This window comes from Scyliorhinus torazame, chromosome 3 (genome assembly GCF_047496885.1).
Source record: "Scyliorhinus torazame isolate Kashiwa2021f chromosome 3, sScyTor2.1, whole genome shotgun sequence".
Lineage (NCBI taxonomy): Eukaryota > Metazoa > Chordata > Chondrichthyes > Carcharhiniformes > Scyliorhinidae > Scyliorhinus > Scyliorhinus torazame.
Window position 1 is genome coordinate 191,249,718 of NC_092709.1, and position 18,689 is coordinate 191,268,406.

At 46.8% G+C, this 18,689-nt stretch overlaps 1 protein-coding gene across 1 annotated transcript; it reads left to right on the plus strand.

Moving 5' to 3' along the window:
• Positions 1–297: 297 nt before the first annotated feature.
• On the plus strand, positions 298–6,548 carry shisa3 (shisa family member 3). Its single transcript, XM_072496669.1, has 2 exons — positions 298–1,206; positions 5,014–6,548. Exons 1-2 carry the CDS (start codon positions 936–938, stop codon positions 5,547–5,549), a joined length of 807 nt encoding a protein of 268 aa, XP_072352770.1. The 5' UTR covers positions 298–935; the 3' UTR covers positions 5,550–6,548.
• Positions 6,549–18,689: the final 12,141 nt, after the last annotated feature.

Genomic DNA, 18,689 nt, shown 5'->3' on the forward strand with positions numbered 1-18,689 from the left:
GCCCGCGATGTCCAGTGAACTCAATGTGACCGGGAGGGCGGGAAATCTCCAGAGGCTTTGAGGTTCCGATCGGACCTTTATTCCCAGTTGAATAACATTTATTATTGTTACAGATTGGAATAGCTCCCACCCCAATGTTACCGTCACACCGCAGGTGCTCGGCTAATAGCGCGCGCGGGGGCGCGTACACATACATGTGGGCGCGCGCACGTGTAGGTGGCAATCGCGCTTCGATTGGCTCCCCGGCCGGAGAGTGGGCGGGGCTGGAGATGGGCGGGTCAGCGACAGTGTCTTTCCCGGGCCAGCCCTCCCCAGCCCAGCGAGCACAGCAATGCAAGCAGCTCCAGAAGGCACTGGCGAGGAATATTCAAACGGGGGAAGAGAGGCAAACTAGTTACTTGTAACTGGTTGCCAGTGGTTGGCGGTTCAAGGCAAGGTTTTGCCTGCAGTTCGATGTGTCAAAGGCCATTAAGGCGCTGAAGGAAACAGATCAGGTTCACAAATGATTTTTGAGCCCGGTTGATTTTTTTTTGTGTGCTTATAAACCTTCCATTTGCCAATGCAAACCGAGCAAATGCTGAGTCTTCAGGTTGGTCTGCATTGTCCCTAATTCAAGACCTGAGCCTTGCTGGAGATTTCTTGGAGTTGCGTTGGTAACAATGAGATTTTCACTGCATTCCTGCAGTCCAAAAGTGCCCACTCACCATTGTTTAGCAAATTGAGAGCATCGCTTAAAATAACTTGCTGAGCCAACTGAAAAAAAACTTTGCACGAGGAAAAAGGCACTTAAGACTATTATGAAGCTCTACATTCATGCTCAGAGGAGAACTTTTAAAAATAAAATGAATCTTTATGAAACAATGCTGAGTCCAGCAGTTGCATTGCAGTAAAAGGAGAGGATTGTCTTGGTCGGCTGGTCAGTTCAGTGAGTCAGGATGCTGGCTGTGTTACCTTGCCTGGTACTCGGATTTTTCACCTGTAATGTTGGGATTTGCAGTGCTCAGGGGGAGTTCTGCCATGGGTGGATTGACAATGCTGGGAAATGGCACGAAGGTTTCCATTGTCCCGAGGATTATGATACTGTGGACGCCACGACCTGTTGCGGCTCGTGTTCTCTACGCTATTGCTGTGCAGCTGCCGAGGCCAGGCTGGACCAAGGGATTTGCACGAACGACAGGGAGCAGCAAATCCCAAACTACTCAGCACGTAAGTATCACCTCGGGAGACTTGGAGCCGGGGCTACTGCCCCAGAACAATTTCTGGGTTGACACCATTGTAGTTTGTCTTCAGGAATGACTGATGCTTGGTGGAATGTATTTCGCAACAAAGCCAACAAACGTGATTTAAACGAGATGAATTAGGGGGGATCTCAGGGTGATAAGAGCCATTAGTTACCTAACGTTTTCATGTCACATCTCGCCAGAGTTGACATTGGTGGGTGCAGAGGAGGAATAGGCCCGTTTCCCAGGGCAGTGTGTTGGGGAGATGGATTTTCGCCATCTCTTGGTCACCGGATTAATTCATTCTTAACCACAGGAAGAGAAAAGCACAAACCTAAACAACTCTGGGATTCTGCTTTGGCATGTGTTGTCTCTGTTGTTTATTTTCCTAGTTTATGACTGTCCTCTTCTGTCATTCCCCATTAATCTCACTCCAGTGAGTTTATTTTGGTTGCATTCTGCTTTTTTTCACATTCAGCACTTTTTTTTTCAATTTTCTGGTTTTGCAATTCGTTCCTTCAGAAATTGTACTTGGATTATTTTCAGGCGCGTGCTATAATCTTTATTTATTTGTGAATATTATAGATGTTTGGGACTCGACAAATCGCCAGGAGCATCGCCCTGAACACACAGTCGCCTGTGCTGAAGTGAATACAAACTGGATGTATTTATAGTTTGTGTATAAGGTCTCCATTGAGGCTCTTGGCTTGGGGGAAGGTTGCCCGCAGCATCTCGTCAGCGGGTGGGCACCTTCGAAATACTCGATGTATTCGCTCTTGGCTTCCCCCTCGAGTTAGATTTCCAGGAATCGGGAAACATTATGCCTGGAGTTATTTCGAAGCAACTTTCTGCTGTGTATCAACCTCGAACTCACCGACCTACAGTTTAGAAAATCGAGTAATTCACCTCGCCTCGGGAAGTTGATTTTCAGACCCGTAGAAAACTCCAAGAGCATTTAATAGATTTTACTTAATTAATTAGTCAATTAAAATATTGCCGCCGCCCGCCCCTTTTGAAAGGCAGTTGATGAAATATTTGTTTCCAAGCTGACATTGAGGGCAGACGATCCATGCGAGACTTTGAGGAGGTTTTGCACAAGGCTTCTGGTGTCACATTGGACAGGTTTCATTACTTGTAGATTGTATTACAGCAGGAGATGGACGGGTCATCGGAAAGGGATAATGTCTCTGTAAGTGGTGTGGTTAGGCAGAGATGTGAATTTTCAGTGAAACAAATGAGCATGAAATTGCATTAGACCGATGTATAAAGGTAGAGGAAGGTAAACCAGGCTGGAGGAGTTGGTCTGTGACAGCTTGTGTATTGATAACCTCAGCGATCCAGTCTCCTTTTACATTCCTGCCTGCTATCAAATACAGCCACAGCCCCCAGATCCAGTCTCCTTTTACATTCCTGTCTGCTATCAAATACAGCCACAGCTCCCAGAACGTGACCCCGATGGATCTCCTGGGATCTCCGGCACAGTTTCAAACTTTCTCAACTTACTTTTAGATATACAGAGTTCCGCGCAGCCGAGTTTACTATCAGCAGAAATCTAATATCCGACACTAAGGGGTGGGATTAGCGCAGAGGAATTCACTCTCTGCGGAAAACGTTTAAACATGCATGGTGAATTGGGTTGGGAACGAACGAGCTGGTGGATACGGTCAAAATTCATAACTCATGTCCAACCTTCTAAACTCAGCTGTAAAGGGCATGGACATAGTGGGAAAGGACAGTAGAACAGCATTTACCTCCAACAATCCTCTTTGTCGGGCCATGGACTCAAGTCAACGCCGCATCTGGCTTAATTTTCAGCCAGAACTGGATGGATTTCCACAGGATTACTTCTGGAATGAAATATTTCTGGCCGAATGTTCGGAGCAAACGGGATGACAGTGCAGATGCTGCATTTTTCTGATTTCCCCCCCGCAAAAGGCCAACTGTCGCTTTGAAATAATTAGCAGACACGTGGACCTTTACAATTGATTTCAAAAACCATCATGTCAAATGCATCCGTTAAAAGTTTGTTTAGCAGGAATGTGGGGGACAGATCTGATGCTGAGGGCGAATTGGGGATGTGTGAAAGAACAGGGAGTTCACGCGGAACATTGCGATTGGAACTCTTGCTTGGTGAGAGTATTTCGGGAGGACATTACTGTAGATATTGAAATATACAATTTTGTGACAGATTATATTGACTTCTCGCAATTACCAAATCCTTAGGCAGCAACTGACTGAGGTTTTGCATCCTCGGCGTTTGCCGTTAACTTGCTATTGGAAACCCCTCTGTCGGAGAACATTTTTCAGAGGCTGATTCGAAAAAAAAATCAATAACTTTGTTCATAGGCAATAGTATCCTGAATTACTGGCAAAAAAACATTGCTAATTGCCGCGGGTTCTGTATTTTTACTCCTTTGGTGTCAGCAGATTTCCAGGGTAATCCAACCCGAGTAATATCCACAAACTTGTATTTGGAGCACATTTTACTTTTTTAAAGATTTGCCATTTTCATTCCGGAGTGTTGTTTCCAGAGAATGCAGCCATTTCAGGGCGGTGCATAACGGCATTAAATTGTATTAAATCAATTCATCATTTTGTAATTCTGTGGTTGAAACACAGTAAAACAGCAACAAACGCCGCGCGGTCAGCGTTGCGAAAACACAATGCAAAGGACAAAAATAGAATAGCCAAAGTAAACACAAATATTAACTAATAATATTTCAGCACGATTTCGTGTACAACAAAGGTAAACAAAAGAGCGCGTGATGCAAACGGGTATAAATGAGTAAGACAATTGACGTTTTAAATGAAGACAACTTACAACCAAAAGCATTTCATTGATTTGGGGGATTGACGCAACAGGAATGGAATAATTCCTATTTAGACTGAACGGTGCTAACCAGATGTACAACATTTCGGCTCTCCCTGCGTCTTTCAGAAATGATGCACATGCCGTTGCCTGGAATATTTTTTCCAGGACACTGGACCGCTTTCCGGACACTGTCCATGACACTGTTCCCGGATACTCACCCGAATTCAGCGATCTGGATCAGTTTTCAGGACATTAACCAACCACCCCTTGCTATCAAAAGCACACCCGTTACTGGTTCGCGTGGAGGGATTAAGAGTTGTGTTCAATGAGTATGTGTTTTGGTTAACTTGCCTTTACATGTTCGATGTGTGACTCGGAGTGAGCAGCGTGCAGTGTAGGTGATGGGGAGGATGGGCCAGTCTGGGCAGTGGGTGGCACTGGGGGACCAGTGGGTGCTCCTCTGTCGGTTCGGTTGGTCTTGCCTGTTCCCTACCTGTCACTTATACTGGGTATTCACCTGGAACTTACCTGCTCTATATTTGGGACCAACCTGTTTCTCTTTTAGCTTCACTGTGCCTGGTGACCCGCAAGTTTTACGGTGGAATGGAATGCCCTGAACATCGAGCTGAGGCGACTTCACATTTTAACCGCGGTGGGAGAACATTGGAAACGTTTTGAAAATGCCCTTTCGAAGCAAATCAACTTGTGCAACATGTTTATCAGACAGTTCCTTTATTGATGAGAAATGGTCATCGTTCTTCTTGTCTGTACAAATGTATTCGGCAATTCGTAAATACAATTGAATTAAATATGCTCTGGACAGTAGGGATGTTATTTTAGAATATTGTAAAGGTGTTCCAGTACTCTTGAATCTCTCCAAATACAATTGATATTTGGCTTTGATGATGATAATCCTGGAGTTTCTATCTCCCACTCCCTATGCTTATTACTAATTCAATGTTATTCTCTATCTCTCTGCAGAGCCTATCTATGTACCGTTCCTCATTGTCGGTTCCATATTCATTGCTTTCATCATCCTGGGTTCTCTGGTCGCTGTTTACTGCTGTACGTGCCTTAGACCCAAACAACCAAATCCGCAACCAATGCGTTTCTCAATGCAGAACCATCAGACAGAGACCATTCCCATGATCCCAACTTTTACAAATTTGAGGACCCCATCCAGGCACTCAAGCACCGCCACCAGTTCCAGCTCGACTGGAGGCTCCATTCACCGATTTTCTATTAGCAGAACCGAGTCAGGACACAGCTGCCTGGTCCCATCCGCTCCTCCACCGGCTTATACCTCCCCTGCTGGGTGCCTGCAGGCCTCCCAGACCCTGCACCTCAGCCAGGGCCAGGGATTCCTGGTCCCCCAGCAGTACTTCACATATACCCTGCAGCCGGAGCCATTCACAGCAGGAAAAAGTTTCAGCGATTTCACCCAGAACCGGCTGAAGACTCCGAGCATATCAGCGCAGAACGCCGAACAAGTCATATACAGTAACGCAGGTTTATAGAGAGAACATTTTGCAAAGTGGTCACGTTCATTAACGCGTTTAACGAGTCACTCTTCCCTTTGGAAGGGGTTGTTCCGGATCAATATGAAAGGACCACTGCGAAGAGACCTCTGCTCCACTCCTAGCCGAACACTTAGACCTCTAGGCTAGGGTAACCGGGGGAGAGATGTGGCTGGGACTCCCACAACAGTGCGCCCGAACTAATGGTCATTTCGAACTGATCCTTGAACATGATTATTTGGTCCAACTTTTCACATTTTACTTTTTAGTGATTTTTTTTCTGATGAACAGTTCACGCAATGAATGCTCCTGTTCACAATTATTGAAGTTAATAATATGTCCCACTTCCCACCGAAGTCATCCAGCCCCACCACCTTGCATGTCCTGCCCAGAGCAATTCCCTTGTTCTTGTGTAGCACCCCGATGTGGAAATTTACCTGCCGTAAGCAACGGGAAACTTATCAGTCACAGCAACCAGACCCAAGGTGTCAATTATAAATCTACCCCAAGTCATCAAAACTAAACATTTATAAATGCATATATATATAGTTTAGAAAGGTGTAAATGACAGTCTTCAGTGTGTGCAAGCTCAGCTTGTTTATAATTGAAGTACCAGCGCTCTCCGGGAATAAATATTTGTCACAGTATAAATAACAATGTTTGCAAGAAACTGGGGACATCCAACTCGAGGGAAAATTGATCTTTTATTTAACTCTACACTTACATTTTCCACTATTGAATGCCTTATCTAAATATTGAAATTTAAAAATATTAATTTATAGAGGGTCTGCAGTTGATTATTCTTAATTCTGAACCATCTCTACATATTTACAGATATGCCTAAATTACTAATTGTTTTAGTAATCACTTTTGCTATTTTTATTAAATGACTAAATGTATAGTGGAAATATTGCATAGGAATATTTTATGAAATGTCTATTCCAAAGTTATGAATGTTAACTTAAAAGATCTGAAATTAAAATGGTTTTAATAAAACAATATGCTGGTTTTATTTTATGCATGAGACATTGCTTGGAAAAACTCAGACTGCTTCTGATCTCGAACTCCACACTCTCTAAACTACCAGTGGTTCAGTGTCAGCGCCAAGGGGTAAAATGTGTTCATCCTAACTCAGCATTGCTGGGATCATTTTCCCTGTGCGAGGGTTTGCTATCTTTTCACAGAGAATATTTTGTTTGAAATTATCTTAACATCTTCAACTCTGGTAGGGATGAGAAGCCCCTCTGATTAAGTACACCTTATGCCTGACATACTGGTTCTCCTGGACCATACCAACTTGCAGACATAGCCACACCGAGGATACCTGATTTTCTTTTAGAGTTAATACAAAAATACCATAGTGACAGCAAGGTCATTCACATACACACATCAGAACCACCAGTCTGGCATCTCTTGTTCCAGAATCTGCCAATTCCAAAGAACGTAGGCTCAGCATTTGTAAGAGCACTTATGGGAAGTGCACTTTATCTTTACAAAAGCAAGCATCTACAAGTATGTCGGTTCATATAGGGTCAGACCAAATTGAATTTCCATCAGATAACTGGAGTTGCTGTGTAATCATTTCCCCTCACAAGGTGCTCAGTGCAATTCACAGGCAACCACCTGGGATTAAACTACACAAATCCAAAATGTGTGAACTTTCACAAAAAGGTCATCAAGGGGAAACAGGAATTTCCATATATTTGGATTCCTGATGCTACAATGACGCTTCTACTCAATCACGTTTAACGTGCCAATTTGAGCTATGCAACCTTGTATGCTATTTCTTCAGTCCTGTAGTTACCATGCAATTTAAGGAATCAAGATTGCCGACATTAATGTAGGCTTTAGGTTTCAATATTGTGACTTCAATTTTCATCAGCAGTGTCAACAGTTCGATTCAAAATGCTGTTCTCACCTGAATTCAGGATGATGCATCCTGTGAGGTATTTCTGAGACACCAATCTCAAGCCTTTTGTGTGTGATCTCAGTTTGATTCAGGCCAGTCTGTGCCAGCCAGTTTTTATGTGTGAAGTCCAAGTACAGATTGGCTTTGACTGAGGCTTCTAGTTCAAAGTTGTCATTTTCATACAAGCTGGAATTGAAACCATAATCTTTTAAAAATAGCATTGACTGGGGACCGCGTCTGCATTTGTAGGGGAGGGAGATTCTGACAGTATTTCCATGGTGAATATCAGTAGGTTATGGGATTAGCTGAGTTACAGGTAGGAAATCTGGTCATTTCACTTATTGCTACCATTTGCATATAGGCTATCAGTTAGTTAGAAACATAGAAAATAGGAATAGGTCATTAAGCTCTTTGAGCCTGCTCCGCCATTCAATATGATCATAGCTGATTCTCCTTATACCCCTTGATGCCTTATTTCCTTCTGAAACATATTCAGTGACTTGGTTTCCACAGCTTTCTGTGGTAGATAATTCCACATAGTTTCACCACCCTCTGAAGTGCCTACCCCATATCCTCAGACTATGACTCCTTATTCAAGACACCTCCAGTAAGAGGAAGCAACATCATCTAGTCTGTCCAGCTGTGTCAGAATTTTGTTTCAATTAGATCTTGCAATTTTCTAAATTCCAGTGAATACAGGCCTAATTCACCCAAATCGCTCCTCATATGACAATCCTGCCATCCCAGGAATCAGTCTGGTGAACGTTCGCTGCACTCCCTCTCTGGCAAATATAACTATCTTAGATAAGGAGACCAAACTGCACACAATACTCCAGGTGTGTCCCCAACAAGGCCCTGGACAGCTGAAGTAAGGCATCATTGCTCCTGTGCTGAAGTAGGGCAGCACGGTAGCACAGTGGTTAGCACAGTTGCTTCACAGATCCAGGGTCCCAGGTTCGGTCCCCGGCTTGGGTCACATTCTGTGTGGAGTCTGCATGTTCTCCCCGTGTCTGCGTGGACTTCCTCCGGGTGCTCTGGCTTCCTCCCACAGTCCAAAGATGGGCAGGTTAGGTGGATTGGCCATGATAAATTGCCCTTAGTGTCCAAAAAGGTTAGGTGGGGTTACTGGGTTATGGGAATAGGGTAGAGGCGTGGGCTTAAGTAGAGTGCTCTTTCCAAGAGCTGGTGCAGACTCGATGGGCTGAATGGCCTCCTTCTGCACTGTAAATTCGATGAAAAAATTCTATGAATAAGTCCTCTTGCAATGAAGGCCAACATATCATTTGCCTTCTTAACTGCTTGCTGTACCTGCCTGCTTGCTTTCAGTGACTGGTGCACTGGGACACCAGTTCTCTTTGTTCGTCATCATTTCCCAATCTGTTCGATCATGATCCCGGGTCACTGTCCATGTGGAGTTTGCACATTCTCCCTGTGACTTCGTGAGTTTCGCCCCCACAACCCAAAGATTTGCAGGTTAGGTGGATTGTCCACGCTAAATTGCCCCTTTTGTTATCTTTACTTGCTATAAATATGGCAGTCAATAAGGTTGCCCTTCTTTTACCTAGATATTGATATAATATGCTTTCAGAGTCACCAGGTATCAAATGATACTGCCACAAAGTTCAACCAGGTATCGATCAAAGAGCCAAACAACCAGTTAGTTCAAGATCAATGGTACTTTATTTACACACAAGATTAACTTACACATGCAACATAAACACTACGAGCTAAACTACACCTAACAACTATGACAACCTGTACTTAACGTCAGGCACCCGGCTTAGGTCAGAGGAACAGTGGCCTTTGTTCGAACCTGGATCGACTGGATCTGGAGAAGTAACTGCTGCTCAGCTGGGCTCATCCGTCTCGTAGCGAGCGTTGAACTTGAACTTGCTTCTGGTGGTGCTGCGATTGGAGATGGACGGTGCCGGAGCGCCAGGTCCAAAAGAGGTCGAACACATGGCAGTGTCTCGCTTTATTCTTGGGGGGTTTCGCACTCTTTTGGGCAGTCCTTAGGTTTGGACCCAATTAATTGGGCAGTTCCCGATCACTGCCTTCGATCTGAGCCAATAAAGGGGCGGGTGCCTTGATGGCTGGGCACGTCCTAAGCGGTCATTGACCTTGCTGTTTATGCTTCCTGAGTAAAGGGAGTGGCGCCAAAATGTCTGGGCTTGTAGCGGTTACCTGAGTATCAATCCTTTGTCTTACGGAGATGGACCATTAAATGCTAATCGGTTGGGGGTTTCGATGCTGTCTGGATTCTCTGCTCACAAATATACATTCAGGCTCTGTGCCTGCCTGAATCTTACATTGTCCATACTTCCCTTTAGGCTTTGCGAACATCCATGTTTCTTGTTGTAATTGGCCATCCCAGATGGCTACACCCCTTAATTGGGAAAAAATAATTGGGTATTCTAAATTTAAAAAAAAACGAATTTCCCAATCTATCACCATTGAAATAATACTCTGCCATTCTGTTTCTCCATCCAAAGTGGATAATTTCACATTTATCCACATTATACTGCATCTGCCATGTATTTGCGCACTCACTCAAATTGTCTAAATCACTTTGAAGTCTCTTGACATCCTCCTCACCACTCACATTCCCACCAAGTTTCATGTCAGCAAATTTGGAAATAATACATTTGGTTACCTCATCCAAATCCTTTTAATGAAGTTCCTCAATCTATCTTAGCCAACTCCCGGCCTCCCGGATAGATTGAGGAACTTCATCTTTGTAGTTTCCTGAGTTTAGATTTTGGAACCCAATGGTTTCAGATCAGACTTCTTCACTTTCTACCTGAAAGAAGAATTCCATTAAGTTATGGTCAACGAGCCCAAAAGGACCCCACGCAAGACTATTAATTAACTCCATCTCATTGCATAATACCATATCTAGGGGGTTAGTTTTGCTCAGTTGGCTAGATATCTGGTTCAAGTGTAGAGGGATCTTGGGGTCCATGTACAAAAATCCCTCAAAGTTGCCACCCAGATTGATAGGGTTGTTAAGAAGGCATATGGGGAGTTGACTTTCATTAACAGGGGGATTGAGTTTAAGAGCTGCGAGGTTTTGCTGCAGCTTTATAAAACCCTGGTTAGATTACACTTGGAATATTGTGTCCAGTTCTGGTCGCCTCATTATAGGAAGGATGTGGATGCTTTGGAGAGGGTGCAGAGGAGATTTACCAGGACTGGAGGGCATGTCTTATGAAGAAAGGTTGAGGGAGCTAGGGCTTTTCTTACTGAAGCGAAGAAGGAAGAGAGGTGACTTGATAGAGGTGTACAATGTGATGAGAGGCATGGATAGAGTGGATAGCCAGAGACTTTTCCCCAGGGTGGAAATGGCTGTCATGCGGGGACATAATTTTAAGGTGATTGGAGGAAGGTATAGGGGAGATGTCAGAGGTAGGTTCTTTACACAGAGGTGGTGGGTGTGTGGAATGCACTTCCAACAGAGGTGGTGGAGTCAAGAGTCATTAGGGACATTTAAGCGACTCTTGGACAGGCACATGGACAGCAGTAAATTGAAGGGGTGTAGTTTAGGTTGATCTTAGATTAGGATAAATGGGCGGCACAACATCTATGATGCAGAGCAAGGCCAGCAACACGGGTTCAATTCTGGTATTGGCTGAGGTTATTCATGAAGGCCCCATCTTCTCAATCTTGCCCCTCGCTTGAGGTGTGGTGATCCTCAGGTTAAATCACCACCAGTCAGCTCTGTCCCTCAAAGGGGAAAGCAGCCTATGGTCATCTGGGACTATGGTTACCTTACCAAATCTAGGATAGCATGTGCCCGAGTTGGTTCCTCGACATACTGGTCTAAAAAAAATATCTCGTACACATTCCAGGAATTCATCCACCACAGTATTATTGCAAAGTTGGGTGGCCCAATGCATAAGTAGATTAAAGTCACTCATAATTACTGTCGCCCCTTATTACATACATCTCTAATTTCTTGTTTAGTGCCATCCCCTGCCTTACCACTACTGTTAGGAGACCTATAGACAACACCCACTTCTGTTTCATGCCCCTTGCTGCTTCTTAGTTCCACCCAGATGATTATCCTCTACCATTCTGTCCTTCCTAAATATAGAATACCCTTAGATATTCAGTTCCCAGCCTTTGTCACGCTGCAGCCATGTCTCCATAATCACAATCATATCACACCCATTTATATCAATTTGCACTGTTAATTCATTACCTTATTGCAAACGCTCCACACATTCAGATACAGTACCTATGGACAATTCGTTTAACATTTTTGCGCAGTTTTTTGCACCTGTTTGCTGCCAGCCCTGATTTCCTCTGCTTTCCACTTTTGCTTTCTGCTTTTCTGTCTTTCATTTCAATCTTTGTTTCCCTCTCTTGTGTCTCCCTGCTCAGGGTCCCATCCCTCTGTAATTTTAGTTTAAGTCCTCCCCAAAAGCACAAGTGAATACCCCTGTGAGGAATTGGTCCTGGTCCTGCTGGTGTGCAACCCATCCAGCTGGTACAGGTCCCATCTTCCCCAGATTGGTCCCAGTGCACACAAATCCCTCCCTCCTACACCATCTCTCCACCCACGCATTTACCTGGCCTATTCTCCATTCCAGCTCTTGTTAGCATGTGGCACTGGGAGCAATCCTGCTATTACTATCTTTCATGTCCTGCTTTTTAATTTATATCCTGGTTCCCTATATTTTGCTTTCAGTACCTCATCCCTCTTCTTCCCTATGTTGTTGGTACTGACATGGACCACAATCTCTGGCTGTCTACCCTCCCCCTTCAGAATGTCCTGCAGCTGTTCAGTGACATCCTTGACACAGCAGAATGGAGGCAACATACCATCCTGTTGTCACATCTGTGACCACAGAAATGCCTGTCTGTTTCCATTATAATATAATCCCTAGCACTATTGCTTTCCCACTCTTTTTTTCTTGCATCCTGTGCAGCTGAGACACTCATGGTGCCACAGACCTGGCTCTTGCTGCATTCCCCAACAGTATTCAAAATGGAAAATCTGTTCGAGAGGGAGATGGACCCAGGAGACTCCTGCACTACTTGCCTAGTGTTTTTGCTCTTTCTGCTGGTCACCCATTCCCTTTCTGCCTATGCGCTCTTTATGGGCAATGTGGTCCTCTCACTATATGTGTTATTCTCAAAGATCTTTTCCTTGTGGATACTCTAATGTGACTCCAGCCGCAACTCCAGTTCGAAAACACAAATTTCAAGGAGCTGCACCTGGAGGCACTTCCTGCACATGTGGTCACTATGGACATCAGAAGGGTCTCTAACTTCTCACATTGCACAAGAGGAGTGTTCTGGAAACAAAGGTAGTTTTAAGGGATTTATATTTGTCTTGGTAATCATTAGAAATAAGGTATAGTTTTAAGTGGGTTTAATTTATGTTTCTGTGACTTGAAGGGTAAAACCCATAGTTAGATTCATGCTGGACAAAGGTATTTCTTGTGTGGGGGTTGGCTAAGTTCCAACTGTGTTTCTATTGTGTTTAAAGGAGTGTGCATGTGTGAAGAATAAATAAGCAGCATAAGTATGTGGGGGTTGTTTAGCACCTGGGGCCTTGTAAGGTAGAGAAGCTTTTAAGGTTTGATTTAACTTATTTGATTGCAGTTTGAGTTATGCAGTGAGAGAAGGCAGCTCTCACAGCTCTGATAGAAGCAGTTAGTTTAGAAGACTGGAGAGGACATCGCTCAGCTTTGCTAGAATAAAAACCATACAATGGAATAATGGTTAAGAAAACAAGTGCAGAAATCTGAAGAGCAGCTAGTTAAGGAAACTAAAGAAATGAAGAGAAATGTCTGAAGAGAAGTGAATGGAGACCAAGGTACTGTTCAGAAGAATTCAAGAAAACGTAAACCAAGTGTTCTGAGTGAAAGAGACAATTGCTGTAACCAGATTTAAAGTGAGACAACAGTGTTCAAAGGTAAATAAATGTCGACTTCCGGTGGCGGCTATGAGGGAGTGAGTCACACATCCGGTGGCTCTCTCTCCGGCTGGCTTTTTGGACCTCGTTTCATAGAATCATCGAATCATAGAATTTACAGTGCAGAAGAAGGCCATTTGGCCCATCGAGTCTGCACCGGCTCTTGGAAAGAGAACCCCACCCAAGGTCAACACCTCCACCCTATCCCCATAACCCAGTAACCCCACCCAACACTAAGGGCAATTTTGGACACTAAGGGCAATTTATCATGGCCAATCCACCTAACCTGCACATCTTTGGACTGTGGGAGGAAACCGGAGCACCCGGAGGAAACCAACGCACACACGAGGAGGATGTGCAGACTCCGCACAGACAGTGACCCAAGTCGGAATCGATCCTGGGACCCTGGAGCTGTGAAGCAATTGTGCTATCCACAATGCTACCGTGCTGCCCTGACTTCCTGGCTTTTCGGAACTTTTGAGCACTAGAAAAGCTGGCCACAAAGTTGCTGATTGAAGCGTGCGGAGCTGTATGGAAACAAATAAGAGCAGAAAGCAGCGAAAGCAGGAAAAGAAGGGGCAGAGACAAAGTGGTGTGGGAGCTGACCCGGGACCAAAGATGGCTGACGTACGGACTGCGGACCAGACGATCCAAGCAGCGCTGGACAATATGCTGCAGGTCATAAAAGGAAGTTTTGAAGATATGAAGCGGGATAACTTAGAACCGCTGCAGAAAGCGGTGGAGCAAGTGAACCAAAGGCTAGAGGCCCAGGACAAAAAGGTCAAGGAGCTGGAGCAAGCGGTGGAGGAACAGGCGGATACACAAACGATCGCTGCGACAGAGAAGGCTTCTTGACAAGCTTGAAGACCTGGAAAACAGAGCCCGCAGACAAAATTTGAGAGTTATTGGCCTCCCAGAGGGGCCGAAGGAGCGGACGCCACGATGTTTGTGGCATACCTGTTGCAGCAGCTGATGGGGGCTAACTCCTTTCTGCGACCGCTGGAGCTGGATGGGGCACACAGGGCGCAGGTGAGGCAGCCGTGACCAGGCCCCCCCCCCCCCCCCCAGTGGTGGTCAGGTTCCACAGGTCCACAGACAAGGAGCGGGTCCTTCAGTGGGCAAAGAGCTGTACATGGAACAACAATGCCCTGCGCATCTATCAAGACCTGAGTCAGGAGGTGGCCAGGCGGCGAGAAGCCTTTAAAAGAATGAAAGAGATTTTGTTCAAAAAGCACGTGAAGTTCGGTCTGCTTTTCCCGGTGCGGCTTTGGGTCATGCACCAGAGCCAGCATTGCTACTTTATGGACCCCGATGAAGCGATGGAGTTCGCAAAGGATCAGGGACTGGTGCCGAACTGAGGGCCCATGGACCAAAGTCAGAGTCGGTGTACTATTGTCTGTGGGACTTCTAGTTTTCTTGGACTGACTTTCTATTTTTTTGCTGCTTCACAGGTGCTTTGTAGTTGCTTTGTTCCGTTTTCGCTGCCTATGGGTACAATGGGCGAGGGGGAGGGGGTGGGGGGGGTGCCCACTCTCTCTTTTGGGTTGTCTTTTTGCTTTTTCTTTGTGTTTTTTTCTTTTTGGAGCTTCCAACGGAACAGAAATTTGGCCGGGAAGCAATGGGGGTTAAAGGTATTGTATGTAGGGGGGTGACACGGGTACTGAGTTGCTGTGTGTTTTTATTACTAATGTGCAGAAAGGGGTGATCGGTATCACTCATCTGTTTGCATTACAGCTGGAGCGGGTTCGGGTCTTTGTTTGATTGCCCTTGCTTTTTGTTTGATCACCTGCATTGCAGGGAGAGAGAGACTGCTCGAGCAGGACACATCAGGGGGATGGGTGTGGATGGGTGGGGGGATGAGCTCGGGGGAACAATGGGAGCGAGACAAGTGGGCGCTGGAGGGATGAGTCACCGGGCTAGCGGGAGGCTAGTCAAGGGAGTCAGGTGGTGTGTATGCATACAGCCAGTACATGGCAGGGGTCGGGTTACAGAGGGATGTTGTTGCTAGGGGGGTGGGGGTGGGGGGGGAAATTATTCTGCTGGCATGGGAGGGATCTAAAGTAAGTAACAGAGTGGAGGTCGGGAGTGGGAACTGGGAGGAGGCGAGCTGGGAGGGGCGCGGCCCATGGGTTGGGGGTGGGCCCAAGAAGGGGGATGGTTGATCGACAAGGGAGGGCATTTGCTTTCCAACCAAGCTGATCACCTGGAATGTCAGGGGACTGAACGGGCCAGTCAAGATGGCGCGTGTGTTCGCGCATTTGCGGACTCTAAAGGCGGACGTAATCATGCTGCAGGAGACACATCTGAAAGTGACTGGCCAGACCAGACTAAGCAAGGGCTGGGTTAGCCAAGTCTTCCACTCGGGCTTGGACTCGAAGTCCAGGGAGGTGGCAATCATGATCAATAAACAGGTTCAATTTGAGGCAGAGAGCACAATTGCAGATGGAGGTGGTAGACTTGTTATGGTCCGTGTTACACTTGGGGGGGGGTGAGGGGAGTCCTGGTGAATGTATATGCTCCAAATTGGGACGATGCTGACCTCATTAAAAGGGTGCTGGGGAAAATCCCAGACTTCGATTCATGCAAGCTGATCATGGGTGTGGACTTCAACACGGTCCTCGACCCCGGACTTGACAGGTCATGCTCCAGAACGGGTAGGCTCCCAGCAATGGCAAGGGAACTGAGGGGGTTCATGGAGCAGATTGGGGGGGGGGGTAGACCCATGGAGAGCCAGACGCATGGAGAACCAGACGGCCGACGGGAAGGGAATATTCGTTCTACTCGGTAGCATTGTGGATAGCACAATTGCTTCACAGCTCCACGGTCCCAGGTTCGAATCTGGCTTTGGTCACTGTCTGTGCGGAGTCTGCACATCCTCCCCGTGTGTGCGTGGGTTTCCTCCGGGTGCTCCGGTTTCCTCCCACAGTCCAAAGATGTGCAGGTTAGGTGGACTGGCCATGATAAATTGCCCTTAGTGTCCAAAATTGCCCTTAGTGTTGGGTGGGGTTACTGGGTTATGGGGATAGGGTGGAGGTGTTGACCTTGGGTAGGGTGCTCTTTCCAAGAGCCGGTGCAGACTCGATGGGCCGAATGGCCTCCTTCTACACTGTAAATTCTATGATAATCTACTCGCATGTTCATAAAGTATACTCTAGAATCGATTTTTTCATCATGAGCAGGGACTGTGTAGGCAGGGTAAAAAATACAGAGTACTCGGCGATCACCATCTCGGATCATGCCCCACACTGGGTTGACCTGCAGGTCTGCAAAGGGAGCTACCAGCGCCTGCAATGGAGGTTGGGCGTAGGATGGCTAACGGAGGAGGGGGTTTGCGAGAGACTGCGGAAGTGCATGCAGGACTACCTACAGGTTAATGACACAGAGGAAGTCTCAGCAGCGACCCTGTGGGAGGTGCTGAAGGCGGTGGTAAGGGGGGAGCTGATTTCAATTCGGGCCCACAGAGATAGAACGGACAGAGCGGAGATGGACAGACTGGTCAAGGAGATCCACCGGACAGATAGGGAATACGCAGAGGCCCTGAGGAGGACATACTTAGAGATAGACCGAGACTGCAGGCCGAGTTGGGAGTGTTGTCCACGAGCAAGGCAGTGGAACAACTCAGGAAGGCAAAGGGTATGGTCTATGAGTATGGGGAGAAAGCTAGTAGAATGCTTGCGCAGCAACTCAGGAGGAAGGAGGTGGCCAGAGAAATAGGCAGGGTAGTGGACGGTATGGAGAACAGAGTGGGTGATCCGTCAGGACTGAACAGGGTGTTTCAGGAGTTTTACAGCAAGCTCTATACCTCGGAACCCCCTTGGGAGTCGGAGGAGATGAAGCATTTCTTAGACGGACTGACCTTCCCAAAAGTGGGTGGGGGCTGGTAGATGGACTGGGGGCCCCGATCAGAGCTGAGGAAGTACTGGGGGGCTTGACGGCCATGCAGTCGGGTAAATCCCCGGGGCTGGATGGATACCCAGTGGAGTTCTACAAAAGGTTCTCAGAGATAGTGGGGCCGGTGCTGACTAGGGTATTTAACGAGGCGAGGGACAGAGGGACGCTACCCCAACGATGTCACAGGCTACCATTCCGCTGATATTAAAACGGGCTAAAGACCCGGAAGTGTGTCGGTCATACAGACCAATCTCCCTGATCAACGTCGACGCCAAGCTCCTGGCTAAGGTCTTGGTGCTTAGAATTGAGGACTGTGTCTGGGAGATGATCGGGGAAGACCAAACAGGGTTTGTTAAAGGCAGACAGCTGGTAGCCAACTTGAGAAGACTACTCAATGTGATCATGATGCCCCCGGAGGGCAGAGAGGTAGAGGCAGTGGTGGCAATGGATGCCGAGAAGGCCTTTGACCGGGTGGAGTGGGACTATTTGTGGGAGGTACTCGGACAATTTGTGGTCGGGGAGGACGTTGTTGACTGGGTTAGACTATTGTACCAGGCCCCAAAAGCTAGCATGAGGACGAATAGGACAACATCAGAGTACTTTAGACTACACCGGGGGACCAGACAGGGATGTCCACTCTCCCCGTTGCTGTTTTCACTGGCCATAGAACCTCTGGCGATTACCCTGAGAGCTGTGAGGGGGTGGAAGGGAATGATTAGGGGAGGGGTGGAACACGGGGTATCTCTGTACATGGACAACCTGCTCCTGTACGTATCGGACCCGCTGGCTGGGATGGACAGTATACTAGGAATATTGAGAGAATTTGGCAAATTTTCAGGGTACAAACTGAACATGACTAAGAGTGAGATGTTTGTAGTGCAGGCGAGGGGCCAGGAGAACAGGTTTAAGGGGCTGCCATTTAGGATAGTCGGAGAAAGTTTCCGATACTTAGGGACTGGGGCAGGCTGCATAAGCTAAATTTGACTAGAGTGATGGAGCAAATGAAGAGTGAGTTTAGGAGATGGGATGCACTCCCGCTATCACTTGCGGGGAGAGTGCAGACGGTAAAGATGACAATCCTCCCAAGATTCCTGTTTATTTTACAGTGCCTCCCGATTTTCATCCCGCGGTCCTTCTTCAAAAGGGTCAACAAGATTGTGGGCTTTGCCTGGGCGGGGATGTCCCCGCGGGTGAAGAAAGCGATGCTTGAGAGGAACCGTAGCAAGGGGGGCTGGTGCTGCCGAACCTCAGCAACTACTACTGGGCTGCCACCATAGCCATGGTAAGGAGTTGGATGGTGGGTACGGGGTCTATTTGGGGGCGGATTCTTGTAGGGGCAGCAGTTTGGCAGCCCTGATCACGGCCCCCCTACTGCTTCTGCCGGCCAGGTACTCCACCAGCCCTGTAGTGGTGGCAG

Bases quoted from the DNA above. Each gene is read 5' to 3' on its own strand.
- shisa3 (XM_072496669.1), top strand. From the start codon at position 936: ATGCTGGCTGTGTTACCTTGCCTGGTACTCGGATTTTTCACCTGTAAT. The intron at 1,207-5,013 runs GTAAGTATCACC...ATCTCTCTGCAG, and splicing joins AATCCCAAACTACTCAGCAC to AGCCTATCTATGTACCGTTC.